This window comes from Castor canadensis, chromosome 5, assembly GCF_047511655.1.
Source record: "Castor canadensis chromosome 5, mCasCan1.hap1v2, whole genome shotgun sequence".
Lineage (NCBI taxonomy): Eukaryota > Metazoa > Chordata > Mammalia > Rodentia > Castoridae > Castor > Castor canadensis.
In genome coordinates, this window is record NC_133390.1 from 160,027,196 (window position 1) to 160,051,616 (window position 24,421).

The 24,421-nt window shown below is 52.4% G+C and overlaps 1 protein-coding gene across 3 annotated transcripts in view; it reads left to right on the forward strand.

Annotated features, from left to right (window-relative positions):
* Dlgap4 (DLG associated protein 4) overlaps window positions 1–24,421 on the forward strand; it is a 168,807-nt gene that overhangs the window by 71,855 nt on the left and 72,531 nt on the right. For all 3 annotated transcript variants that reach the window (XM_074074703.1, XM_020181456.2, XM_020181455.2), the window contains exon 3: window positions 22,383–23,451. In XM_074074703.1, coding sequence (XP_073930804.1) covers window positions 22,456–23,451 — 996 coding nt within the window. In that variant the 5' untranslated portion in view covers window positions 22,383–22,455. The remainder of the gene's footprint in view (window positions 1–22,382; window positions 23,452–24,421) is intronic.

Below are 24,421 nucleotides of genomic sequence, written 5' to 3' on the forward strand. Positions count from 1 at the left end.
GTACTTACTCTCACATGTGTACACCCCTCATCTTGGCAATTCCTGCTCATCCTTCAGACTCTGAGGTTCTGTTCTCCAGTCTGCAGAAAACTTTGTGTGACTTTCTGCCCATCCAGTGCCTTCCTTCACCCGCCTACCTTTATGCAGGGCTCTGGTTCCTGCTGTCATTTTCACTCATCTCTGCTTGTATGTTTATGATATCCTTTCCTCAAGAGACTGACTAGTCACCCTGAGGGCAAGAACCTAGGTCCTTGTGGTCTCCACAAGGCTGAGCACAGAGCAGGGCCTGGTTAGGGTTGGGGATGGGTGACTCGGGTGCTGCTCTGTGCCTCTGCCATGTGGGATTGCAAGGCTGCAGGGCTCCTGGACACCTGCCCCCTCCCCAGATGGACCCCATGTCTGCATCCCCACTGGGGTGTGACGTCAATCCTTAAGTGGCTCTGAGCTGCTCCAGGGTTGCGTGGGCCTGTGGTGCATGTGTGCACGTGGCCCTGGGCACACGCATGTGTGCACATGGGCCTCCGTGAGTAATTCCAGTGGTGCTTCCAAACACTGCCGTCTCCATGGAGAGGAGAGGCTGCCCCCGCCCGCCAGGCCCAGGTGGCTGCCTCTGCCACCCCATCCTGCTCCCCACCCGGCCTCTCCATGACCCAGATCCGACCCGCCTTGCCTCCCACATCCGCGGGGCTCTCGCTTCTGCAAGTCAGGGCTCGGGGCCTCTCCCCAGACACACCTCTCATTCAGGATTGGCTCCGGGTTCGAGCCACGCTTGCTTAGGCCACAGGAAAGGAGAGTGGGCGCTGGTGTGTGGCTGCCGGGGTGGGAACTGGGCTCCTCCACCCAGTTATGCAGATTACGCAGCAGAGGGGACGATGCTGTCCTGGGGGCCAGAGCTGGTCCCTCCTCTCACAGTCCACATGTAGTGCGTGCACACACACCACACACCACTCACACCGCTCACACACACACACCACACACACTGCTCACACCATTCACACCATTCACACACACACACCACTCACACCATTCACACCATTCACACACACACCACTCACACCCTTCACACACACACACCACTCACACCATTCACACCATTCACACACACACCACTCACACCATTCACACACACACCATTCACACCATTCACACACACACCACTCACACCATTCACACCATTCACACCATTCACACACACACCACTCACACCGCTCACACACACACCACACACACCGCTCACATCATTCACACCATTCACACCATTCACACACACACCACTCACACCATTCACACCATTCACACCATTCACACACACACCACTCACACCATTCACACCATTCACACACACACCACACACACCGCTCACACCATTCACAACATTCACACACACACCACTCACACCATTCACACCATTCACACACACACCACTCACACCACTCACACAAACACCACTCACACCCTCCACACACACCACTCACACCATTCACACCATTCACACACACACCACTCACACCATTCACACACACACCACTCACACCATTCACACACACACACCACACACACCGCTCACACCATTCACAACATTCACACACACACCACTCACACCATTCACACCATTCACACCATTCACACACACACCACTCACACCACTCACACACACACCACTCACACCCTCCACACACACACCACTCACACCATTCACACCATTCACACACACACCACTCACACCATTCACACACACACCACTCACACCATTCACACACACACCACTCACACCACTCACACACACACCACTCACACCACTCACACACACACAGCTCACTCACACACACACCACTCACACCATTCACACACACACCACACACTGCTCACACACACACAGCAATGCACACACTCACACAACACTCATTCGCACACCCATACCCGCACTGATACATGTGCACATACACGTTCATATTCTCACACAACTCAACTCATTCTCATACACTCTCGCACACTCACTCACACACTCACATTGGTACACGCAATCCCACACACTACACGCGCACTGATTCACACCACTATTCGATGCCATCACGGCAGTGGAGACTCCAGCCTGAGGAAGGAGAGAGCTCTAGCAGAGGAGAGGGGCAGTTTACCTCCTTTGTGACGACCTCAGGCCAGCCTCTGCCCCAGCACCCCAGAAGTGCAGGGAGTAGGGTCACTCAAGCAGTTCTAGACCTCTCCCAGGCCTAATGTCTGAGTCTGAGTGTCCAGAGAGCACAGGGCCAGGGGCTCCCAACCCTTCTCACCAGTGCCTGCACCCTGTCCACCAGGACCCCAGTAGGGATGGGGAGGAGTCTGACCTCCTCCTTCAGTCTCCAGGGCATGCTGAGACCTCTCACACTGAAAGCAGCCTTCCTCAGCCTACCCTCCCAGCAGCCATATTCACGTGGTGGCTTTTGTAGCTGTGCCCGTTTAAGGAACTGCAACCCACCTGTAACAGGAAGCTGGCTGTGCCCCAGGAAGCAGCTACCCAGATGAGAATTCGTACCTAGAGATGCAGTGGGGAGGAAGGCGCCCTGTGGCAGTCCTGTGCCCCTTGCCATAGGTTTGAAGGTCAGTCCATGTGTTGTCGCCCAGGAGTTTGTTAGAAAATACAGGTTCTGTGGCCTCACCTCATTTAGATGTGGGTGGCCAGGTGACCTGACTCAGGTAGCCCGGGACCCAACTTGAGAAACACTGACAAAGAAAATGGAATTGGGAGAAGCCGGAACTGCTGTTCCCACAGCATGCATTCAGCTGACTTTCTCCACCTGCACCTGGCTGGCCGGGGCTGGGGACCCAGAGATGGTCCTGGTGCAGTGAGAGACACACGTGGAAGCTGGCAAGTACTCCCTCCTTCTGTGTAGACGGAACATGTATTTATTCTCATGTTCCTTTTCTAACTTTTTGAATTAGGTAGTGGTACAGTTTTTTTCTACTATGAGCCCTTAAGGCTACGAATACCTCTCTAGGTACTGCTTTAACTGCACCCCCCAAATTTCGATCTACTCTATTATCATTCAGTTCTAAATATGTTGTCATTTCCTACTTGATTTCTTGGTCTACCCATAAGTTATTTAGAAATAGAAGACTTTCAGTTCTCTTTTGTTACTGGGTGGAGGTGGCTGCTTTGCTTCTTTGGTATTTGTTGAGACTTGCTTTGCAGCCAAAAACATGGCCAAGTTTTGTAGATTTTATGTGTTTGAAAAGAACATGGAATGGTTTTGTGTGTTAGAAGAACAAGGGCTGTGGAAGCCATGAGGAGACTCCTGATAATTCTGTGTATCATGGGAGACCTCCTGGAGGAGGCAATTCATAAAGATGTAAATGTCAGCCTGGAAGACAAGATGGAAGGGCATTCCACCCAGAAGAAATGGCACAGATAGGAAGGAAGAAAATAATTCATGTCAAAATGTAAACAGTGATAGAACTTTCTAGGAATCCAAGGAAGGAAAGAAAAACCTGGCAAGGAATGATGTTTACTAGAGAACATGTCCTTAACGTAGCCACAGAGAAAAGCATGTCAGGTGGGAGTTGCTGTGAGTGTCCCAGTACTAACACCAGCCAGATCTCCCAAGCTCTTTTTGCTTGCTCGGCCTCATGCTACATGTTCATTCAATCCCCTTAGCAGCTCTGGGAAGTAGACACTTTATCATCTCCATTTTACAGATGAGGAAATAGAAGCCAGAGAGGTTAAGTAATTTGCGCCAGGTCACACAGCTCGAGCTGGGATTTGAACCAGCTGGAGGCAGTCTAACTCTAGCTCCAAATTCTCAGCCACTACCTTGTTGTTCTGGGTAGGATAAGGGGGATCTGGGGAGCAACCTTTAGCTCCCTGTGACTGGGGCTTCCCATATGAGACTGCAAAGTTGAAAAACTCAGACTGGTCAAGATGAAGGCTTTAGGCTCAAGAGTACTGGGTTCCAGTGCTGACTGCTAACCAACTCTGGGACCTTGGGCAGGTCACTGCACTGGAAGAGCCTTGGTTTCCTTCTATGAAAGGGAACTGATACCCTCCACCCTGCCCACCTCACCATCAGGGTGAGGCTCAAATAAGATCACGTCTGCTTTGCAGTCCCTGAAGTGCTCTGTGCATGGCGTCCTTGTCAGACCAACTCAGGGAGAGCTCAGGCCACCAGTCAAGGGAGCAGGACTGCCAGTTCTGGGCCTTGTGCTGGGGAGGGGACAGGAAGCCTGAAGCCTTACAGTGAGGCTGAAAAGAACCCCACAGATCTTTCCTTTAGCTTTGTCAAAGTCAGTATCTGTAAGACTCTTGAATGAGTTTCGACTGTGAGCCAACTTTCAGCTCATGAGCCAGTGCGCTGCACAGAGTGCAGATTTGAGGATTTTAGGCCTTATTGTGTCAGTGAGAAAGCGAGGTTTCCATTAGCCATGTCTGCCATGGGTGGTGGCGAGCTCTGTATCTCCATTCAGGCTGTAGCACTAAGGCTCTCAGGGGCAGCACTCCCCCCTAGGGGCCATTTCTTGTTACCACCGTTAATTGGATTGACATTATTACCAGATAGGGTAGGGAATTGGTAATGCTTAGGGCAGCCTGTCACATTGAAGAATTGTCCCACCTATATCCCTGTGGCTCACAGATGTCCTGCCAGCCATTCCTGTAGGCAGCAAAACCTTACAACCCCCTGAGCCTGGACCCTCACTCTTTCAATATCTAAGCATGAAGGACTCCTGCCCAGTCCTAATCCCCCAGTGCTCGACTCTCATGCACATGGGAACTTTGCCAGAAGTCCATTGCCACTTTGAAAAGATCACCCCCTTGCCCGTGTGACTTGTCCTGGAGTAGCTGATTCACTGTCCTCTGTCTGTCTTTTAACTGTCACTGATTCTGCATGGAGCTGTCCCACCTGACTCCTTCCTCGTGCCTTCTGGAGGGGCGGTGGCCCAGCTTTCCTGCTCTCTGCTCTGTGTCATTGTACAAACAGCTTTCCTTCCCTTCTCCTTTGTGTCTGCAAGCATGTTGTTATTTTTTAATTATGTGAGTGAGTAGGGTAGTATTATCTGTTAGTTTTATTTGGGGAGAATAAAGGAGGACATTACAAAGTTGGTAACCCACCTGCTTCTGCTCAGTTGGGGAAACTGAGGCCCATTTGAGGAAAAAGGAGGAAAGAGGTTTGCCTTTGTGAGCACAGAGAGTGGGAGGCAGAAGTTGAAACTTAGGCTTTGGAATGGGGAGAATAGGGGCAGGGGATCAACGATGCCTGGTACAAGAGAGTGGCACAGGGTGGGGACGGGGGTAAGAGGATGAAAAAAATAGTGCAGGCACTATCGTGGGGTGCTGGCGATGGGGTATGCTAGCTCAAGGACCAGAGCTGGCCACCTCCAGCTGGGAAGCTCAGAGGAAATCAGGCCATTCCACAGGGAGGCCAAACAGACTCCTCCTGCCATTACCCCCACCACCAGCAGCCAGACACCCAACCTGGCCTGGCCAAGTGGGCAGCGTAGGGCCACACCAGCTCCCGCCCAGTGCTGGGTGGCAGAGGCTGGTGCTTCTTGGGGAAATGATATGTCTGTTCCAAGAAATCAAATCTCCTACAATGAGTCCATTTAGATTTCATAAGCACATGAAAACACGATCCATCCTAAATGTCCTCTGCAAGCCTCAGCTGCAGATAAATATTTTATTCTGTCCAAGGGCTCCCAGGCAGCATGGAAAGCAGCATCTGACGACCTCCCTGAGGGCGGGGCCACACAGTCCTGCTGAGGGGTCTCTGAGCCCAGCAGAGCCTTGAGCTTGCTCCTTAGCCCCACTGTGACCTCCCCTGGGCCTTTGTGGTTTTTCAGCCTCACCCATGTTGCTTCCCCCACCCCCAACTCACAGTGCTGAGTGTGGAAGTTCACGTTCATCCCATACACAGTTAACTGAGCAGCTGCTGTGGGTCAGCCCGGTGGTTGATACTTGGCACGTGGCCTTGACCGAGAGAGGCCTTTCTAAGGATGCTTATGAAGCATTCAGGCTATCACATGAGAGAAAGACAGGGAATGCCTATTTGCAGACTACGGGGTCGAGGAAGGTCTGCCCAAAGTGGTGACATTTGTGCCAAGATCTGAATTGGGAAAATTACTCCAGGAAGTTAGCTCAGCAAGTGGAAAGGCCCTGAGGTAGGAAAGTGCTTGATAAGTTTAAGGGTCAGGAGGAGAGAGGGTGAGGAAACTGGAGACAGCAGCAAGGCCAGGGTAGGGGCTGGGCTCCTGCTACGTCTGTGTTCCACTGGTAAGTCGAGCTGGAAGGCTCCCAAGTCTGTGTGTCCTGGGTCCAGTTTCTCTTCCAGAGTTCTACTGATGTGAATCAACTGGCAGAAAGGAACTGACCTTACCCAGGACATCCCTCCACCTGAGCAGAGTCATTTGGGATTTAGAGCTGAGCTCTGCCACTTACCCAAGTGGGCAGGTCAGTTCACCTCTCTGGACTCATTTCCTCTTCTGTAAAATGAGGACTAATCTCTCCTCCCCTACTGGTCTGCTAAGTGGGCCAATATATGTCAGGTGACTGGGGGGTCACATGTGCCCAGTGAAGGAAATACTTGTTATTCATCAACATAACAGTAACTCATCCACTCCAGGGTGAGCCTCTGTCTCAGCCACATCTTAACAGTGGCTGAGAGAGGGATGGTGAGGGACTGGAACTCAAACCTGGGTCTGGTGGATTCTGTAGCTGGCTTTGCTTCCTCTTTGCCACCCAGGTCTTGAGGGTCTGTGCCATGGCTTAGAGCACAGCACCAGTAGGAGCCTGGAGCCTCGTCCTCTGAGAAAAGGAGCCAGAAAGAGGGCTCGTCCTCTGAGAAAAGGAGCCAGAAAGAGGGCTCAGCATGTCAGGTCAGCTGTGAACTCTGTCAGGGTCAGTGAAGGCTCCTGGTCATCTTAGAGTCCTCAGGGACACTGAAGCAGGCTGCATGATGCTCCCTTGGAGGGCACCCTCCCTGGGCATTAGACCACCTCTCTTGTGGTGTCTTGGGCAGACAGGCCTCGACTAGCACATCCCTCTCTTCCCTCAAATCCCATGTGGATGGGGTCCTGTTTGCTCCAGCTCCCCTTCCAGCAACTCTTCCTAAGCGGCTCTCTGAGAGGTAGCATGTGAGGGGGCGGGAGGAGAGGATGGGCTGGGTATGCATCGGTGACGTGTCTGGTTATGACATTCTCTCCCCCACAAGACAGCTCTGCTAGTGAGCCCTGGCCTAGCTCATAGGAGGGGTTTACAAGTGTTCAATGAGGGAAGGAAGGAAGAAAGGAAGAAAGGGAAGGAGGGAGGAAGGAGAGAGACAAACCAATGTGGAAACTGCCATGCCTGCTTATGAGGTACCCCCAGCTCCAGATCCCCCACTCCCCCAGCTCACCCCAACATGGAAGGTGGGATGTTTGGGCAGCTTCTGCAAGTTTTGGGGCTCGGTCAGGGACAGGCCAAGGAGGTGGTGGGAACCGGCCTGCTGCAGCTGGTGGCAATGGAGAGACACAGAACTCTGTAGGGAGGTGTCCTGGGGCGAGTGAATGGTGGGGTGGGGATGCTGCCAAGTGGGAGTGGCAGGAGCAGGACTGCCAGGGAGGGTCTTGGCTAAAGAAGCCCAGAGGTGAAGTCATGAGGATGTGGAGGGTGGTTGAGAGCACAGATCAGACCTGACCTGTGCCAGCTCTGTGACCTCAGAAAGTCACTCGCTCTCAGTGCCTCATTCTCCTCCTCTGTAAATGGAGGTGCTTGATGGTAGTTAGCCCAACGTAGAGCTGTGGGAGGGTAGGATGTACCCATACTGTTGATGAGGCTGGCATTGTGGCTTGTTGTGGATATCACACACACTTGTGGGAAAGCCAGGCCACAAGTGCACAAGGGCACCTGGCAGAGACAGGGGCTATTTCCTGAGTGCATCCTAGACACATGGAGGGGCTGGGGACCAGGACAAGGGTCCAACTGTGTAGAGGACATAGAAAGGAAACAAGGGCCGATGGGTGTTAAATATGGGGGAGGAGAGAGAGTGGCATGAGGACACCCCAAAGTTGACACACTCACAGGGACCATCCAGGCCCCGTGGGGTCTCTGGGAGGGAAAACCAAGAAATGGAGTCAGGCTGGTCCCAGAGAGAAGGGCACAGGTGGGAGCAGCCATGGGCGTCTCCAAGGCCTTTTCAGCGGTGTTAGGATAATGAGCAGAGTGAATGGTGTCGGGGTGGGGTGGCCAAGCTGTGGACTCAGACTGGATGATGTTGTTGGAAGCTAGGACCCCGTGGTGCTCAATTGCCTCTGACACCCTTTCAGCCTCTCACCTTGGTGCAGAGTGGGGTAGAGGTGAAAAGGCCATCACTGAAGTCACATCGGATGAGTCACCATGCCTCTGCAAGACAGACACCCTTCTTATCTCAGTCAGAGCACTGGGAAGGGGATGGGCACCAGGTGGTGACCCCACCCCTTTAAGGTGAGATTGTGCACTGAAGGCGTGGCTCAAGCAGTAGAGCAACTGCCTCGCAAGCAGGAAGCAGAGTTCGAACCCCAGTACCACCAAAAAAAAGAAGAAGAAAAGAAAAACAGTGAGAGTGTGGCCCTTAGGATGTTTGATGTCATGGCTGGCTCTCAACTAAGAGCTTTGTAATTACCAAGCCCCGGTGCATAAGCCCCTGCCCACCCCAGGTGACGATGAGTCAGGGCCATCCCTTTCACCTGGGGCAGATGGATGGCAGACCCCAGAATCCTGGACTGTGTGAACTGTGAGAGACCTGGAAAACCCTTGGTGCAGCCTGCCCTCATGTTGTTCTGGGGAAACTGAGGCCCAGAGATTGGCAGGGGCTTGACTGGTATCACATAGTGGATTAGGGCCAGCCAGGTCCTGTTGGCATCCTCTGTGCCTCAGTTTCTCAGAGTAGGGGTGGGGACAACAGGAAGCTTGCAGGAATCTGACAGACCCCGGTTTAAATCCTAGTTCTGCTACTTACCAGATGGGCTCCTCACCTCCCAGCCTCAGTTTCCTAATTTTTCATTCAGAATTAATACCTTGGTTTTAGAGTAGCAGGGAAGTCAAATAGTGTCCTGTGTTAAAAGGACCCTCAGAGAAGGGTATTCTTATTTCAAACATGGTCCCAAGTGTTCATCCCCTCTTCCTGCATTCATTCATTCATTCATTCATTCATTATCAGGTGCTTCTATCCTTAAGGGGCTCACAATGTGAGAGAGAAGATTCCAGAACTGCTGGAGGGATGACTCAGGGACTGTGACCCTGAGGTTAGAGAAATGCTCCCAGAGGAGGTGGCATTAGGAGTGAGCCCTTGACAATCAGGAAAAAGAGAACATTCCAGGCAGAGGAAACGGTGCATAGAAATCTGGAGCACTGGGCGCGTTCTGGGAGCACAGAGAGCCCTTTGTGGGGAAGGGTTTCCCAGGGGGGAAACAGGGATGGGGAAGGACAGCCTTGAGGACCAGGCTGGGGGCTGGGGTGTGTCTGGGTTGGGGTTCTCCTGGAGACCCTGTGACAAGGACTGCAGGAAGTTTGTTTGGGAGGAGTTCTCAAACACCAAGGTGGGAGAGTGGGGAGGGAGTTGAGAAAGATTGCCACTGTGGATAGCAGTGTTCAACCCCACTGGGGACCCCTGGAAGACGGAGCAGAACACACAGCTCAGAGTCACCCGGACCCCAGGAGTACAGAGGCTGGGTGTTTATCCACGAGGTCCCTTATCTGTCTTTGGTCAAGGGCTGCTATGGTCAAAGTCTCAGCTCCCCAGTAATTCCTTCTTTCTCTGTGCACAGCTGAGCCCGCTGTGGTATGCAGAGTCACAGCCTGGGCAGTGGGCAGCTTTTAGCAGGTGGAGGTGGTGCCCTGGGGTGGGGGTGGGGCTCCCACAGCATCTGCTTCATCCTCCCACTGCCTTTTGGAGACAGGGGCCAGCAAATGCCTGTGCCAGGGGAACCCAGTCCCTTGACAGCTAGGACCACCTATGGTTGCCAGTGCTCCAGTGCTGAGCTCTGTCCAGTCACCCCTGGGGTGCTCCCAGGCTTCCAGTGACTCCCAGGAGTCTACAGTGGATTCTTTTTTAAAATAATTTTTACAATAAACAGTACATTCCCATGGACCAAATGTCTAAAGACTAAATGCAATGTGGTGTTCTGGATTGGATTCTGAAACAGAAAAAAAGACATTCATGAAAGTGATAAAATCCAAATAAAGTTTGGTTAATAGTAATGCACCAATGTTAATTTCTTCATTTTGACAAATGGTACCATTGTTATGTAAAAACGGTCAGATTAAGGAAACCAGGTGAGGCATATACAGGAACTTGCTGCAACCAGGAATAATCTCTAACAATTCCAAAATAAAATGAGACATAGTAAAACAAAGTCCTCTTCCATCCAGCCTGTTCCCAGTTAACCCATCCACAGATAAGCAGATATGAACCCTGTCCTTCAGCCCTCCTGTCCACCCCTGTATCATTCATTCTGTGCACACACATGGTGCCCTGCCCTCCACTTTGCATTCACCGTTCTTTATGCCCACCACTTCCTTCTGGAAACCCATTCCTCTGTCCAGCCCAGCTTTCTTTCAGGCTGCCAGGAGTGGAGGTGGAGGTGCTTCTGAGAGAACCCAAGCTAAAACAGTGACCATGACCCTGGTCTGTCCTTGCTGTTTTCACGCCACAGAATATTGTGGACAGCTCCCCACATTGGTATGCTTTGCACTGCCTTACACTTTTTCATAGCTGTATAGCATTCCATAGTGTGCAGAAATATAATTTATTTATCCAGGCCCCTGGAGACAAGCACTTGGGTTATTTTCAGACTTCCGCTAGTACAATGTTTTAAGAAAAACCCCTGCACGCCCGTCACTTCCCATGTGCATAAGGCAAGGCTGCTGGGGAGTTCCTAGAGATAGATTGCTGGTGCCAGTGGCCTTCGAGGCCCTGCTTATTTTGATAGCTGATGACCTGCGGTCTACGTCTAGACTCCCTATGGGGGATGTCAAGACCCTTTGTGATCTGACCCCAGGTGTTCCCTCCTCTCCTTCAAAAGCCCACCCCCTGCACAGGGACAGCTGCTTTTCCCCAGCATCCTCTGCATCTCATGTGTTTGACTATGAGTTATCTACATTTCTCTCATGTACGAAATGTTCTTCCCTAGCCGGGTGTGGTGACACATACCTGTAATCCCAACACTTGGAAGGCTAAGGCAGAAGGATTTAGCCTGAGTTACATAGAGAGTTCCAGGCTAGCCCGGACAACATACCTTATCTCAAAAACAAGCAAAAAAAAGAAAGAAGCTCTTCCTTGCTTGCACCTGTATTGTTGAAATCTTCCTTATCCTAAGAGATCTGACCAAAACACCACCTCCCCTGGGGAGCCCTCCTAGGGCCCCAGTGAGCTTTAATCTCTCCCTTCACCGGGCTGCACCCTGGCTTTGACACTTCCTGGCATTTATTTTTATGTGTTGTCTAATCACCGTGCATATTTCTGCCTCCTGCACTTGGCCACGAACGTTAAAGGCTGGGGCTCTGTGAGTCACACAACAGACCTCATAAATGCTGAGGGAATTGAATTAAATGTGCTGGCAATCGCTGCGCTCGGATCATTTTGTTCTGCTGTGTGCCAGCTCGACCTTCCAGGATGGTCCCTCTGTGGGGGCTGAGATGGAACAAGCCAAGGCAGGTGGCCTACCACAATCTGCCTGTCCGCCAGGTGCAGCACTGAGGCCAGAGGGCAGGCAGTGTGGCCCCTGGGTGACCCTCCCCTGAGCACCCTTCCCAGGCGGGGCGGTGGGGTGGGGGAAGGTTGTGCTGAGCAGTGAGAGGCAGTGGTCTTGAGCATGGCCCACGTCAGGGCTTTGTGAGGTGGAGGTGACTTCGGTGTCTTGACCTGAAGACAGTGCAGAGAACTCATTAGTGGTACGTGCTCTGGAGCCAGACTGCCTGAGTTCAAATCTCAGCTCTGATTCTTGCATGACCTTGTACAAATCATTTCTCTCTCTGTTCCAGTTCTGCCTCTCTCTCCCCCACTCTCTCTGTAAAATGGAACTAAAGACCCCACTCAGAGGGCAGCTTTGAGGATTCAACCAGATAATTCATACTGAGTGCTGTGACATTTAGGAAGTGCTAAGATTCCGGGTTTGTTTGTTTTCTTGCAGCACTGGGGATGGTACCCAGGGTCTTGCTCGGCCTAAGCAAGTGCTGTAACACTGAGCCACACCCCAGACCCCAAGACTTTGGGGTTCCTGTAACAACCCCAGCTCCTCTTTTTTGAGCACCTACCAGAAACTTTCCGGGTGCTCTGCATGCATACTTCTTACCGAGGATCCCACACCCCCCACAGGTGAGCTGGCTTTTTAAGTTGTGCTAGGACACAAATGTACCATTCAACCCATTTTAAAGTTGCCACTCGGCAGCATCCAGAGCATTCCCGGAGCTCTGCCACCATCACTAGCAAACCGTTTCCACCACCCAACCAAGGCTGTGCACACTCTGAGTGCCCTTTTGTGGCTGGCCTCCTTCACTGCATATAGTGGTCTCTGGCTCTGTGCCCATTGTCCAGGTGTCAGGACAGCATTTCTTTTTCTGGCAGAGTAAGTACTCTGTTGTGTGGCAAGTCGAAATTGAATCTATACGTGGCAGGAGAGGAGACCATGGGTCAGAGGGCCCCACTGACCTGTGTAAGGTCACATGCTGGGAAAAAAGCGAGATTTATCCCTAAGTCAAATGGGATCCAAAACTTGCCCTTGTCCCCTGTTAGCATCACTGGTTGCTCCCCTCACTAGGCCCCCCTGATCTTCAAACTGAGAAAACTGCGACTTGTCTGAGGTCACATGGTGAGTCAGCCAGGACCGGGGAGTCTACCTTCCCCAAGCACAACAAATACTGCTTGAGATTGGCCGCTGAGGAGCCACTGCTGGAACAGGAAGGAGATGAGCTCCTGCTCACCCCACCCCCCAGCCCCAGAACTGACTCTGTGGTGACCTGGGAGCTACCCTTGCTGATGGGCATCTGCTCTGCAGCTGTAGCCAGCCACCCTGCCAGCCCTGCTGAACGGCCCGGGAACGTTTATCACAAGTGGTTCATCAGCAAAAAAATAACTTCTGTTGGCCAGTACCTGACTGTCCAGTTGGGGGTGCAGCATACTCCAAGTCCGGACCCCTGAACCCTATGCAGCCTCCACCTGCTGGGTGACCTTGTGCCAGTCCCAGTCCTGGCCTGAGCACTGAGCCAAGTGCAACCCAGAGGTTGGATAGGGTACAGCAGGTTCATGGCTGAGCAACATCGACGCTTCAGAAAGGCTACAGGGGGTGGGGGATGGACGGCAGAGACCCCATCCCTGCCTTCTGCAGCTCTGTGTGGGCCTCATGGGAAACACAGGTGTGCAGGTTCTAGACCCACTCCAGTGATGCAAGGGGACTGAGCTGCACTGCTTGCGTGGAGGCCACTAGCTGGAGTGCTGTTGAACACTTGGGACGTGGCTGCTGGCACTGAACTTAATGGTGTGTCTACAACAGGCCTCTAGACAATCAGCTCTGAGCATGTGAGGAGGAATGAGGACCACTCAGGAAGCACCCAGAGCTCGGAGCACACCCGCCTCTGTCCACTTAAGACCTTCAGAGAGCTCTGGACTAGCAGTCCAAAGGTCTGGGTGCAAATGCCGCCTGCCACCCACATGCTGTGTGCCTGGGCTCTGAACTTCTCAGTAGCTGAACAGAGGCAGTGCCTGGCCTGTCTGCTTCCAGGACACAGGCACTCTGGCACTCTGTTCTCCTGTGGTGCCCCCTTGTTAAGCAGAGCCTTACTTTATGCCAGGTGTTGTGCCAGGCTGTCTGTTTAAGCTCCTATATCTCTTCCAACCACCCTTTAAGGACACTGGGGCTCAGGGAGGTTAAGGAACCAACTCAAGGTCACACAGCAAGTGAATTCCAGGAGCTGGATTTAAACTCCAAACAGGCTATTCTGTAGCTTACACTCCAGGCCACCTCCTACAGGGGTAGCATTGGAGCCAACCCTCCCTGGGGCCACCTGGAGCAACTAGGGCAAAACAGTGGAGTCTAGAAGAGATCTAGAGAAAGAGAGGACCTTTGTTTGTCTTCCTAATGCAGTCTTTTTCCTAGGTAAATCTAGGTTCCCCTAGATTGGGGGTGGGGGGGTTGACTTAGGAATCCAGGGAAGATACTCAGAGCAGACTCACTTGCTCCAGCTCAGCTACAGACCTTCCTCCTCAGCCCTGTGTCCACATAGTCCTTCACACTTGAAGTAAACACATAATCCATCATCTAAGCCATGACAATTTAAAACAAATTATTTATTTATTTATTTTTGGGTGGTACTATTGTTTGAATTCAGGACCTTGTACTTGCTAGGAAAAAGCTCTATTACTTGAACCACATCCCTAGCCCTTTTTGCCTTAGTTTTTTTTTTTTTTTTCAGGGTCTTGTACTTTTGCCCAGGGCTGGCCTTAGACCACAATCCTTCTTCCTCTGTCTCTCGTGTAGCTGGACTTACAGACATGAGCCACCACACCTGGCTTGTTTTTGAGATAGGGTCTCAATAACTTTTTGCCTGGGCTGTCCTCAAACCATGATTGTCCCTTCTCTGCCTCCTGCATAACTGGGATCACCAGCATGCACCTGTCCCAACCATGATGCTTTTGAGAATAAAACAGAGCAGGAAGCAGGGGTACTCCAAGATCCAAGATACAACCCACAAACCAGGATGTATGACCCTTAGCAGTGTCCACACTTATGGAGGGCCAGCTGTGCACAGGTCATTGCTTCTGTGACTCCTCAGAATGGGAGCCCCAAGTGAGGGAACTGCAGAGGAGGCAACCCCCCACCTTCAAGGTCAGGAGAGACTCTTCATGGAGGAAGGAGCATCTCCTCTGAGCCTCCAAGGTGTCAAGCAAGGAAAGAGGCTGGGGACAGAATTTCAGGAAGATCCTGGGGAACAGAAACACGAACCCAGGCCATCTGGGCCCCAGACATGGAGAAACAGCTGGGCAAAAAAAGTGAGACCCTAAATTAAAAATACTCAACACAAAAAAAGGGGCTAGAGGAGCAGCTCAAGTGGTATAGTGCCTGCCCAGCAAGTGTGAGGCCTTGAGTTCAAACCCCAGTGCTGCCAAAAAAAAAGGCGGGACTGGGGATGCACTCAGTGGGGGAGTCCCTGCCTAGCATACACAAGGCCCTGGATTTGATCCCCAGAGCTCTACTGAGAAGTATTTGAAGAAAATTTCTGTGTTAAGAGCCAGTAGGGTAAGACAGATGAGACTTCTTAGACACAGGTCAAGGAAGGCCTCTGAGGAGGTGATGTTTGAGCCAAGACTTAAATCAACAGAAGCAGCCAGATATGGAAAGAGTGGAGAGGAAATTGTTCAGGAAGAGGATCCAGCCTGGGCAAAGGCCCTGTGGTCGGGAAGAGTGAGGGCTCTAGAGAAGTAACTAATGAGGAGATGGGCGCGACTGAGTAGGATGAGAAGGCTGGAGTTTTGTCCAAGGATGAGGGAAGACGTCCAAGTAATTTAAAGTAACTGGGTGAAGCCGGGCTCCAGTGGCTCACACCTGTAATCCTAGCTACTCAGGAGGCAGAGATCAGGAGGATCACGATTCGAAGCCAACCTGGGCAAATAGCTCTGTAAGACCCTATCTCAAAAATACCCAACACAAAAACAGGGCTGGCAGAGTCTGAAGGTGAAGTCCCTGAGTTCAAGCCCCAGTATTGTGAAGGAAGGAAGGAAGGAAGGAAGGAAGACAGGGAAGGAGGAAGAAAGGAAAGAAGGGAGGGAGGGAGGGAGGGAGGAAGGAAAAGGAGGGAGGGAGGGAGGAAGGAAAAGGAGGGAGGGAGGGAGGGAGGAAAGGGAGGGAGGGAGGGAGGGAGGAAGGAAAAGGAGGGAGGGAGGGAGGGAGGAAAGGGAGGGAGGGAGGAAGGGAGAGAGGAAGGAAGGCTCTGTTCTGAGGGTCTGGGCACGCCTACTTCTTGCATGTTTCCTTGTCTTTTTGGTGTCTATCACACAAAGATGGGTGTGAAGCGAGGCCCCCATGACTTCCGATGCCTCATCTGAGGCCAGACAGAGTTAAGTGGGGTATGGTCACACCAAGGCCCTATCCCCACTGAGCCCCTCACCCCCGAATCTGTGCCTTCACTGCCAAGGTGCTCAGCGTGCACACCCTGGGCCCTGTGTGCAGAGTTCTCTCTCAGGAAGGGCCCAGGATTCTGCCGTGAGTGGCTGTCCCCAAGCAGACAGGGGTAGCCGTGGGGACAGTGTAAGCTACACGTCTCAAGCAGCCATTGCCCTCGATCTTGTCCACCAAACAACCAGCTGATTGAATGTCACGCTTTTCAAGCAGTTGCTATGGACACCAACTTAGACTGGAAATAAGTCGAACCATGAATTTGTCAGGATCATGGAGCTGTCTGAGATGAACCCAAGCCTGGGATCTCTGCCCGGTGGGCCGGCAGTGGAACGTGGGCTCAGAGCCACACCCAGCTCACGGCTGGCACTCAGCCACCAGCACTGCGTTTTCCCTGTAACAAGGGTACACTAGTACTGTGTGACCCGTCACCCCAAAGTTGGCGATCCAATAAGCATGGATTGATTCTTTCACGCAGTTTCAGAGGGTAAGGAACCCTGCAGCAGCCTGGCTTCGTGGCCTTGCCCCACAGTCTCTAAGGAAGCTGCAGTCAAGTTGGCAGCTGGGACCACAGTCATTGAAGTGACTGCCAAGGCGGCTGGCTCCATAGTGGGCCAGGTAGTGCTAGCTGTTGGCAGGAGACCTCAGTTCTTCCACGCAGACCTGCTTGCATGTGCAACAGCATGGTGGCTGACTTCACCAGGACAGTGAAGTAGAAGGTGCCGTGATTCTCAGACCTGGCTAAGAAGTCACACTTGGCCATTGCCACAGTATCCTGTTGGTTGCTCAGGCCAGCCTGACCGATGTCGGGGGAGGAGCAGCCACAAGGACATGAATGCAGGATGGGGCCCATGGAGGCTGACCCCACCAGGAAGAGAGAGCTGTGGGGAGGATTGAATAAGCTCGGTGTACACAGTGCCTGGGTCACCATGACTAGCTTCGCACCCCCTGGAAATGGAGGGCTCAGGACAGGAGTGAGTCTGGGAAAGCTAGGGGCAGAAGGCTGGCTTTTACTCCAAGGCGAAGGGAGTCTGAAAGGATTTGAACCACAGAGACTAGGGAAGAAGCTGGGCTCTGGAGGTGACAAGTGCTGGAATGCTGGCTGGGAACACTGAAGGCAGGGCTGTTTGTGAAGTGTTTGCTGTGAGCGGGAAGTGGGGTGAGAGACAGAGGAAGGGAGCCCTGGTTTCCGACCTGCGCTAGCATAGGGGGGTGGAAGCCGCACAGGAGCAGGTGAGGGGCGGGGAGTCACGTGTTCATCTTGGACCTGTCAGACATCCAGGGCGAGATGTCAAGGAGGCAGTTAGATATGAGTCTGGGGCTTAAGGGTGAAACTGGGCGGAAGATATAAGTTCAGGAGTTGTCAGATATGGGTGTTATTTAAAGTCCTGCGTCAGGGTGAGGTCAGCAGGAGAGAGAGTGTAGAAAGAAGAGAGAGCAGAGGAGGAGAAGCCTGCAAGAGCTGGAGGAGGAGGGAGGGAGATGCACCAACAGCAAAGTCCTGCCTCTCTATCTTCACCCTCCCCGGGCAGCACCAAGGCCCTTCCACACCTCTCTCCCTCAGAACTCTGAGCTGGTGGCTTTGTCTTCCATGAACGTTTGGTTATTCCATCCCACTTCGTTTCTTCTTCATCACTCAACTCACATTCCCATGTCTGTCTCTCCCTTATGGGCAGAGCTCACCACTGAGCAGGACCATCTACTCCCTTCATTTAGACTCCTTACCTTGGCTAATGCAATCTTTATAGGAACAACAAATATGTAAGATACAAACTGGGAGTGGTAAGGGATCTGTGTTGACTAAAAGGAAGAGTTATGAGGAAGGGAAGCAGAGCAGGGGAAATGTGGCTTGGAGTTAGGTCACTGTGGGTGCTGGTGCCACACCAAGGAGTTCGGACTGAGGAGGGAAGAATGACGCAAGGTTCTGGGTTAGGGTAGTGACATAGTCAGGTGAATTGTGCTCCAGGAAGAGCCCTCTGGGTTCTGTTCGTGGCCCTGTCACTAATAATTAGCTCCCCCATGCTCACAAGGCCCTTTTGGGCTCCAAGAAGAGGTAGGGCAAAGCAGGGAGGCTGCACTGTGTGGCAGGTAGTGGGTGGCGGCTGCAGACACAGGGGCCCCAAGGAGCACAGAGAGCACGGGAGGCAGCAGCACCGCTGTTCCCTCCTCGTTTCCATGAGGGAAATGAGGCTTCTATTAATGAGGTAATTAGGGGCACCCAGATGGGCCTAAGTATAGCTCATTGACAAAGGCAGTGCCAGGCAGCCGGCTGCTCCCCTGCAAGCCCAAGGCTGCCTATTTTCAGAAGTCCCTGAAGTGAAGTTCCTGCACAACTGTGCGCTGAAGCCAGGAGCCCTCACCAAGGTCACTGTGACCAGACATTCGGCCCATTCTCACTCAAACCCTCTACCACCCAGAAGGGGAAACTAGGCTCAGAGATCACATCAAGTAGACAACAAAAGCAGGATCTGAATCCAGGTCCAGCTTGCATACAAACGGTTCCCATGGCACTGGGCAGCATCCTATACTAGAAGCCTTGGCCGGTCTCCAGGAGCACAATAGAGGGGAAGAGGGCAGCATGGCACCTGAGCGCTGGAGATTTCTATATGACATACAACTGATCCTTGTCAAGATCTCAAGAAGTGGGGACTTGGCCAGGCACTACTAGCTCATGACTATAATCTTAGCTACTCGGGAGGCAGAGATCAGGGGGATCGAGGTTCAAAGCCAGCCTGAGCGAATCGTTTGAGACCTGATCTCTCGAACAATACCATTTGTGGCAGAGTGGCTCAAGTGGTAGAGTGCCTGCTTGGCAAGCTTGAGGCCCTGAATTCAAAATCCCAGTACCACAAAAAAAAAAAAAAAAAAAAGGAAGTGGGAAGAGGAAACTGCCAGCACCCCACAGTGAGGAAGCAATGGTCAAAAGCAAAACTCACTTCTAACCTTCTTAGGTGAGGAGCCCCAGGAAACACTGGAGGTCTCCAGGAACATCTCAGAGGTGAGGACGCAGGGCTAGGGAGAGGAAGGTTGTTGAGCCTCAGGGCAGGCACAGCAAAGGCCTCAGCTAATCATCAGCTCTGAGCTGAGATGATCCTGGAGGGGTGTGGAATTGGAATAAGGGAGCCACACTTGGCACCCAAACATTGACCAGTTGTTGGATGCAGGCTGTCCCTGAGGAGGGAGAGTAGCCCGTGAGGAGCTCCCTCTGACTGAGAGCAATGCCTAGTGGGAACTTGGCTGTGAACTGCCTGCAGCCAGAGAGCCTCTGGGCAGGGGGACCCAAATACCCACTGCACATCCATCTGCAGAGCTTTTGATTCCTTGGTCCTGGATGTGGAGAAGCAGGAACCAGCCCCTGTCCTCAGGGAGGTTATAGGAACAGGTTTCTTTGTGGAACTAGCAGGCTAGGGGTGCTGGTGGGGGGACCATCAGCATTAATGAGGCAGGAAAGTGAGTGGCCAGTCCTAGACAAGGAGAAAAACATGATCAAAAATCTATAGGGATAGAATGAGAGAAAATATTTGCACATCATATATCTGACAAGGGCCTAATATCCAGAATATATAAAGAACTCCTAAAACTCACAACAAAAATGACAAAACAACCCAGTTATAAAATGGGCAAAGACTTCCATAGACATTTGTCCAAAGAAAATACACAAGTGTCCAATTAGCACATAAAAGAATGCCCAACATCATTAAGTCATCACGAAAACACCAATCAAAACCACAAGAGAAGCCAGGCATGGTGGTACACTTCTGTAATCCCAGAGTATTCCAGAGCCTGAGGTAGGAAGATCTATGGCAAGTTTGAGCCCAGCCTGGGCAACATAGTAAGATCCTAAAAAAATTTTAACAAGGGCTGGCAGAGTGGCTTAAGTGGTAGAATACCTATCTAACAAATGTGAGGACCTGAGTTCAAACCCCACTACAGCAAAAAAAAAATTTTTTAATAAGTAAAATTTATGGGAAATAGGTAGATCCATAGAGATGGAAGGCAGATTAGTGGCTGCAAAAAGGAGGGAATAGGGAGCTTACTGCTTTTGAGGATCATGAAAAAGTTTTAGGAGTAGATGGAGTTAAAAGGTACCAAGATTGTTGGGCTGGCAGAGTGGCTCAAGTGGCCTAGCAAGCATGAGGCCCTGAGTTCAAACTCCAGTACCACAAAGTAAAAAAAGTAAATAAATAAGACTTTGCCATGCTCCTGGGGCTCACACCTGTAACCTTAGCTACTCAGGAGGCAGAGATCAGAAGGATCAAGGTTCAAAGCCAGCCCCAGGCCAATAGCTCGAGAGACTCTATCTCAAAAAACACCCAACACAAAACAGGACTTGCCGAGTGACTGAAGTGGTAGAGCACCTTCCTAGCAAGCATGAGGCCTGAGTTCAAGACTCAATACCACCAAAAAAAAAATGGTTATACAATTCTGAATGCTAATTTATGTTATATAAATTTCTTCTCAATTAAAATAAGAGAAAAAAAAACTGGAGAAATAAAATCTATGAGATACCAGATAGGGACACAGCTTTCTGTGACTTTCACTGAAATCTAAGGAAGTCATAAATAAGCTGGGCTTCCAGCTCAAAACAGTGGTAAAGGTGTCAGGAGAAAGATGCCATCCTGGGCTCAGCTCTGGTGGGGTGGTGGAGGAGGTACCTTCCAGAAAGGTGTGAACTACTGCTACACCATCCAGTGTCAATGAACTAGTAAACAAGTAAGTCCGACAGAGGCCAAGAGCAATGAGAACATCTAGTGAGGCAGTGAGCTTGGCTGCCCGATAGGGAGCAAGAGGAGGGAATGAGGCTGGCAGGGCCTTCACGCCCCCACCTCCCCACCCTCTGGCCCTTGGCTGGTAGACACTGCCCCAACAGTGTCCCCTTCCCTTGCAGATTGTCCAGTCAAGGAGGGCTGATGGGCTGGGGCCTGTGTTCAGAGTCAAAAGACCTGGGTTCCAAGGCTATGTGTGGCCTTCCTGTGTGGCCTTGTGCTGTCTGTTCCCCAGTCTGCCACTCTGTCTCACAGGAGACCGAATGGCTGGAGCCTTGTGCAGTTCTGGAGGTCCAAAGTCTACAGCGGGTCTCAGTACTGCTGAGACTAGCAGTACTGAGTACTAGGGGAGACTCCCTCTCCTGCCTCTTTTAGCTTCTAAAGGCCACCAGCCTTCCATGGTTCATGACCCAGCATCACCTGTTTCCAATGTCATATCTCTGACACTGACCCTCATGACTCTCTCACAAGGACCAAGTGATTACGCTGTGCCACCCAGATAATCCACGATAATCTCCACATCTCACAAGTCTTAATCACATCTGCAGCGTTTCTTTTGACAAAGATATGGACCAATTAGGGGGCCTCCCACACCCCCAACTGCTTGGTGAGCCATAGCACACAGGGCCAGGCCAGCCTCTGCAGGTCTGGTGGGATCAAGAGTTTAAAAACCTCGAAGATTTACCCTCTACCCCGTGGCAGACAGAAAGAGGCCCAGAAAAGAAAAGAAACTTGGCTAAGTTCAGGACTGGTATTTCTGGGGTGGTCCTGGATAGAAGACCCTGGGAAACAGCTACTCAACTGCCTGCCCCATTTTACATACGGGGAAATTCAGGAACAGTGACTCCACCCAAACACTACCCCTTTGTGAGGCCTGCCCTGTCCCCCAGTTCTAAGGATGTGCCTCTTTTCTCCACTCTGAGAACTCTGTTCCAGGATATCACTGCTCATCCCCATTGGAAACCATGAGCCTCTGGGTTCGTGGGCCATGTCACTGACCCCAGCACCCAGCTCAGAGGTCGTTCTCATTAGACATTTGGTAAGGGACAGAGCAGCTGTTTTCTGAGGGTTTACACAGCAATCCTAATCTCAAGTAAAGAGCTGGACAGCACTGCCCTTGGCTGAAGGTAAGATGGGCCTTGCCTGGTCCTGCTTTTTTGGAAGACCTCTCTGTCTTATGGGCTAAGATAAGGAGGGTTCAGGAGACCAGGGGATACGCCCACCAGCAGCCCACATTACCGCTTGAGAATTCAGAGGAGACCAAGAACTCAGAATTCAAACCTGATTTTGTGGGGTTTTGTGAACATCTCTCCATCTGGCTGGGCGGGTAGAGCGTGTGTTGTCTAACAGCCGGCTGGCTCCACTGCAGCTTCTTCTAGCCAGAGGAGAGGGACCCCCATTTGTGCCCTTGCCCCACAGTGAAAACAGCATCCTCCCAGACCTAAGATCTGTCCTTCCCAGCACCCAGTCCAGTGGACCAACTGACCTCTCTCCCTCTTCTCTCCCCAGGACAGCTGCTGCCTGGGAGAGGTGACCCGGGCACCTTGCTAGGGCAACGGCCCCTGCCCCACGGGCCGGGATCATGAAAGGCCTCGGTGACAGCCGCCCCCGCCACCTCTCCGACAGTCTGGACCCGCCACACGAGCCCCTATTTGCAGGGCCTGACCGGAACCCCTACCTGCTGTCGCCCACAGAGGCCTTTGCCCGGGAGGCCCGCTTCCCTGGACAGAACACCCTGCCGGGGGATGGGCTCTTCCCTCTGAACAACCAGCTACCACCGCCCAGCAGCACCTTCCCCCGCATCCACTACAACTCCCACTTCGAGGTGCCAGAGGAGAGCCCCTTCCCCAGCCATGCCCAGGCCACCAAGATCAACCGACTGCCTGCCAACCTCCTGGACCAGTTTGAGAAGCAGCTGCCCATCCACCGTGATGGCTTCAGCACCCTCCAGTTCCCCCGAGGCGAGGCCAAGCGTGGTGAGAGCCCCGGGCGCATCCGCCACCTGGTCCACTCTGTCCAGCGGCTTTTCTTTACTAAAGCACCCTCATTGGAGGGCACAGCAGGCAAGGTCGGTGGCAATGGCAGCAAGAAGAGTGGGATGGAGGACAGCAAGGGCCGGAGGGCCAAAAGCAAGGAGCGGGCCAAGGCTGGGGAACCCAAACGGCGCAGCCGCTCCAACATCTCAGGCTGGTGGAGTTCCGATGACAACTTGGACGGCGAGGGTGGTGCCTTCCGCAGCAGTGGCCCAGCCTCCGGGCTGATGACCCTTGGCCGCCAGGCAGAACGCAGCCAGCCTCGCTACTTCATGCATGCATACAACACCATCAGTGGGCACATGCTCAAGGCCACCAAAAACACCACCACTGAGCTGACTGCCCCACCACCCCCGCCTGCGCCTCCCGCTACCTGCCCCAGCCTTGGGGTGGGCACCGATACCAACTATGTCAAACGGGGCTCCTGGTCCACTCTGACACTCAGCCACGCTCATGAGGTCTGCCAGAAGACCTCGGCCACCTTGGATAAGAGTCTGCTAAAGTCCAAGTCCTGCCACCAGGGTCTGGCCTATCACTACCTGCAGGTGGGTGTCTTGTCAGATTCAGTGGGATGAAGGCTAGGGGCAGGTGTGGCACCAGTTTTGAAGCCCAGCTGTACCACAGATCCATTTGGGAAGCAGCTTCATTCTGCCTCAGTTTGCACAGCTATGAAATGGGTGGCCAGTGGGTCCTGCTAATAGAGGACTCTTCCACTGGGTGGGCTCCCAGCTGATGTACTGAGCAGAGACTAAAATGTGTCAAACCTGGAAATTGTCACTCCTCCCCCCCACCTCCTGGACCAATACATGGTATTAATGCCAACCTCCTGCCTGCCTCCCTCATCAGACTGGCTCCTGCTTGAGGACAGGGGCCACATCTGATGCAACCATGTATCCCCAAGGCCCAGGACAGGGTCTGGCATGGAGGAAGTGCTCAGGAAATGTGGGAGGGGTGGATGGATAGATGGGACAATGACATGAACAGAGCTAGACATACATAAGACAGATGACCAGGAAAGAAGGACATTGGAACAGACAGTGGGCAGAGTGGCAAGAGCAGCACCAGAGCAGCAGCCCAGGAACGCTGGCTCACTGCGGGGGGGTGGGGCTTTCTTGTGCTAAGGTGTATAAGGCACTCGATGTGCAGTTAGGCCTGTGCCTGTACTGCTGCCCTTGCAATATGGTGTTCACTACAGAAGTCCTTCCACCTGCGACCTGCTTCATGTAGCTCCACCCCCTGGGCTTTGTGCCCCAGGCCTAGCCATCCAATTAGCAGCCATTTGCCCTGCCCTTGAGGACAACCCCCGTCCCCCCTACCCTGTGCAGCAAGAATAATGTCTCCAAGCCTCTGCCACTTTCAAGCTGTGTGGCCTTGGGAAGCCACATTAGATTCATTTTGAGAGAGATACCTCAAGGTGTGACAAAGCCCTGAGTCCTTGTCATTCTATATAAAACCCAGACAGTGAGACACTGGGGGTGGGGATGGGGGGGCTGTGTTTTTTCAATAGGAGGAAAT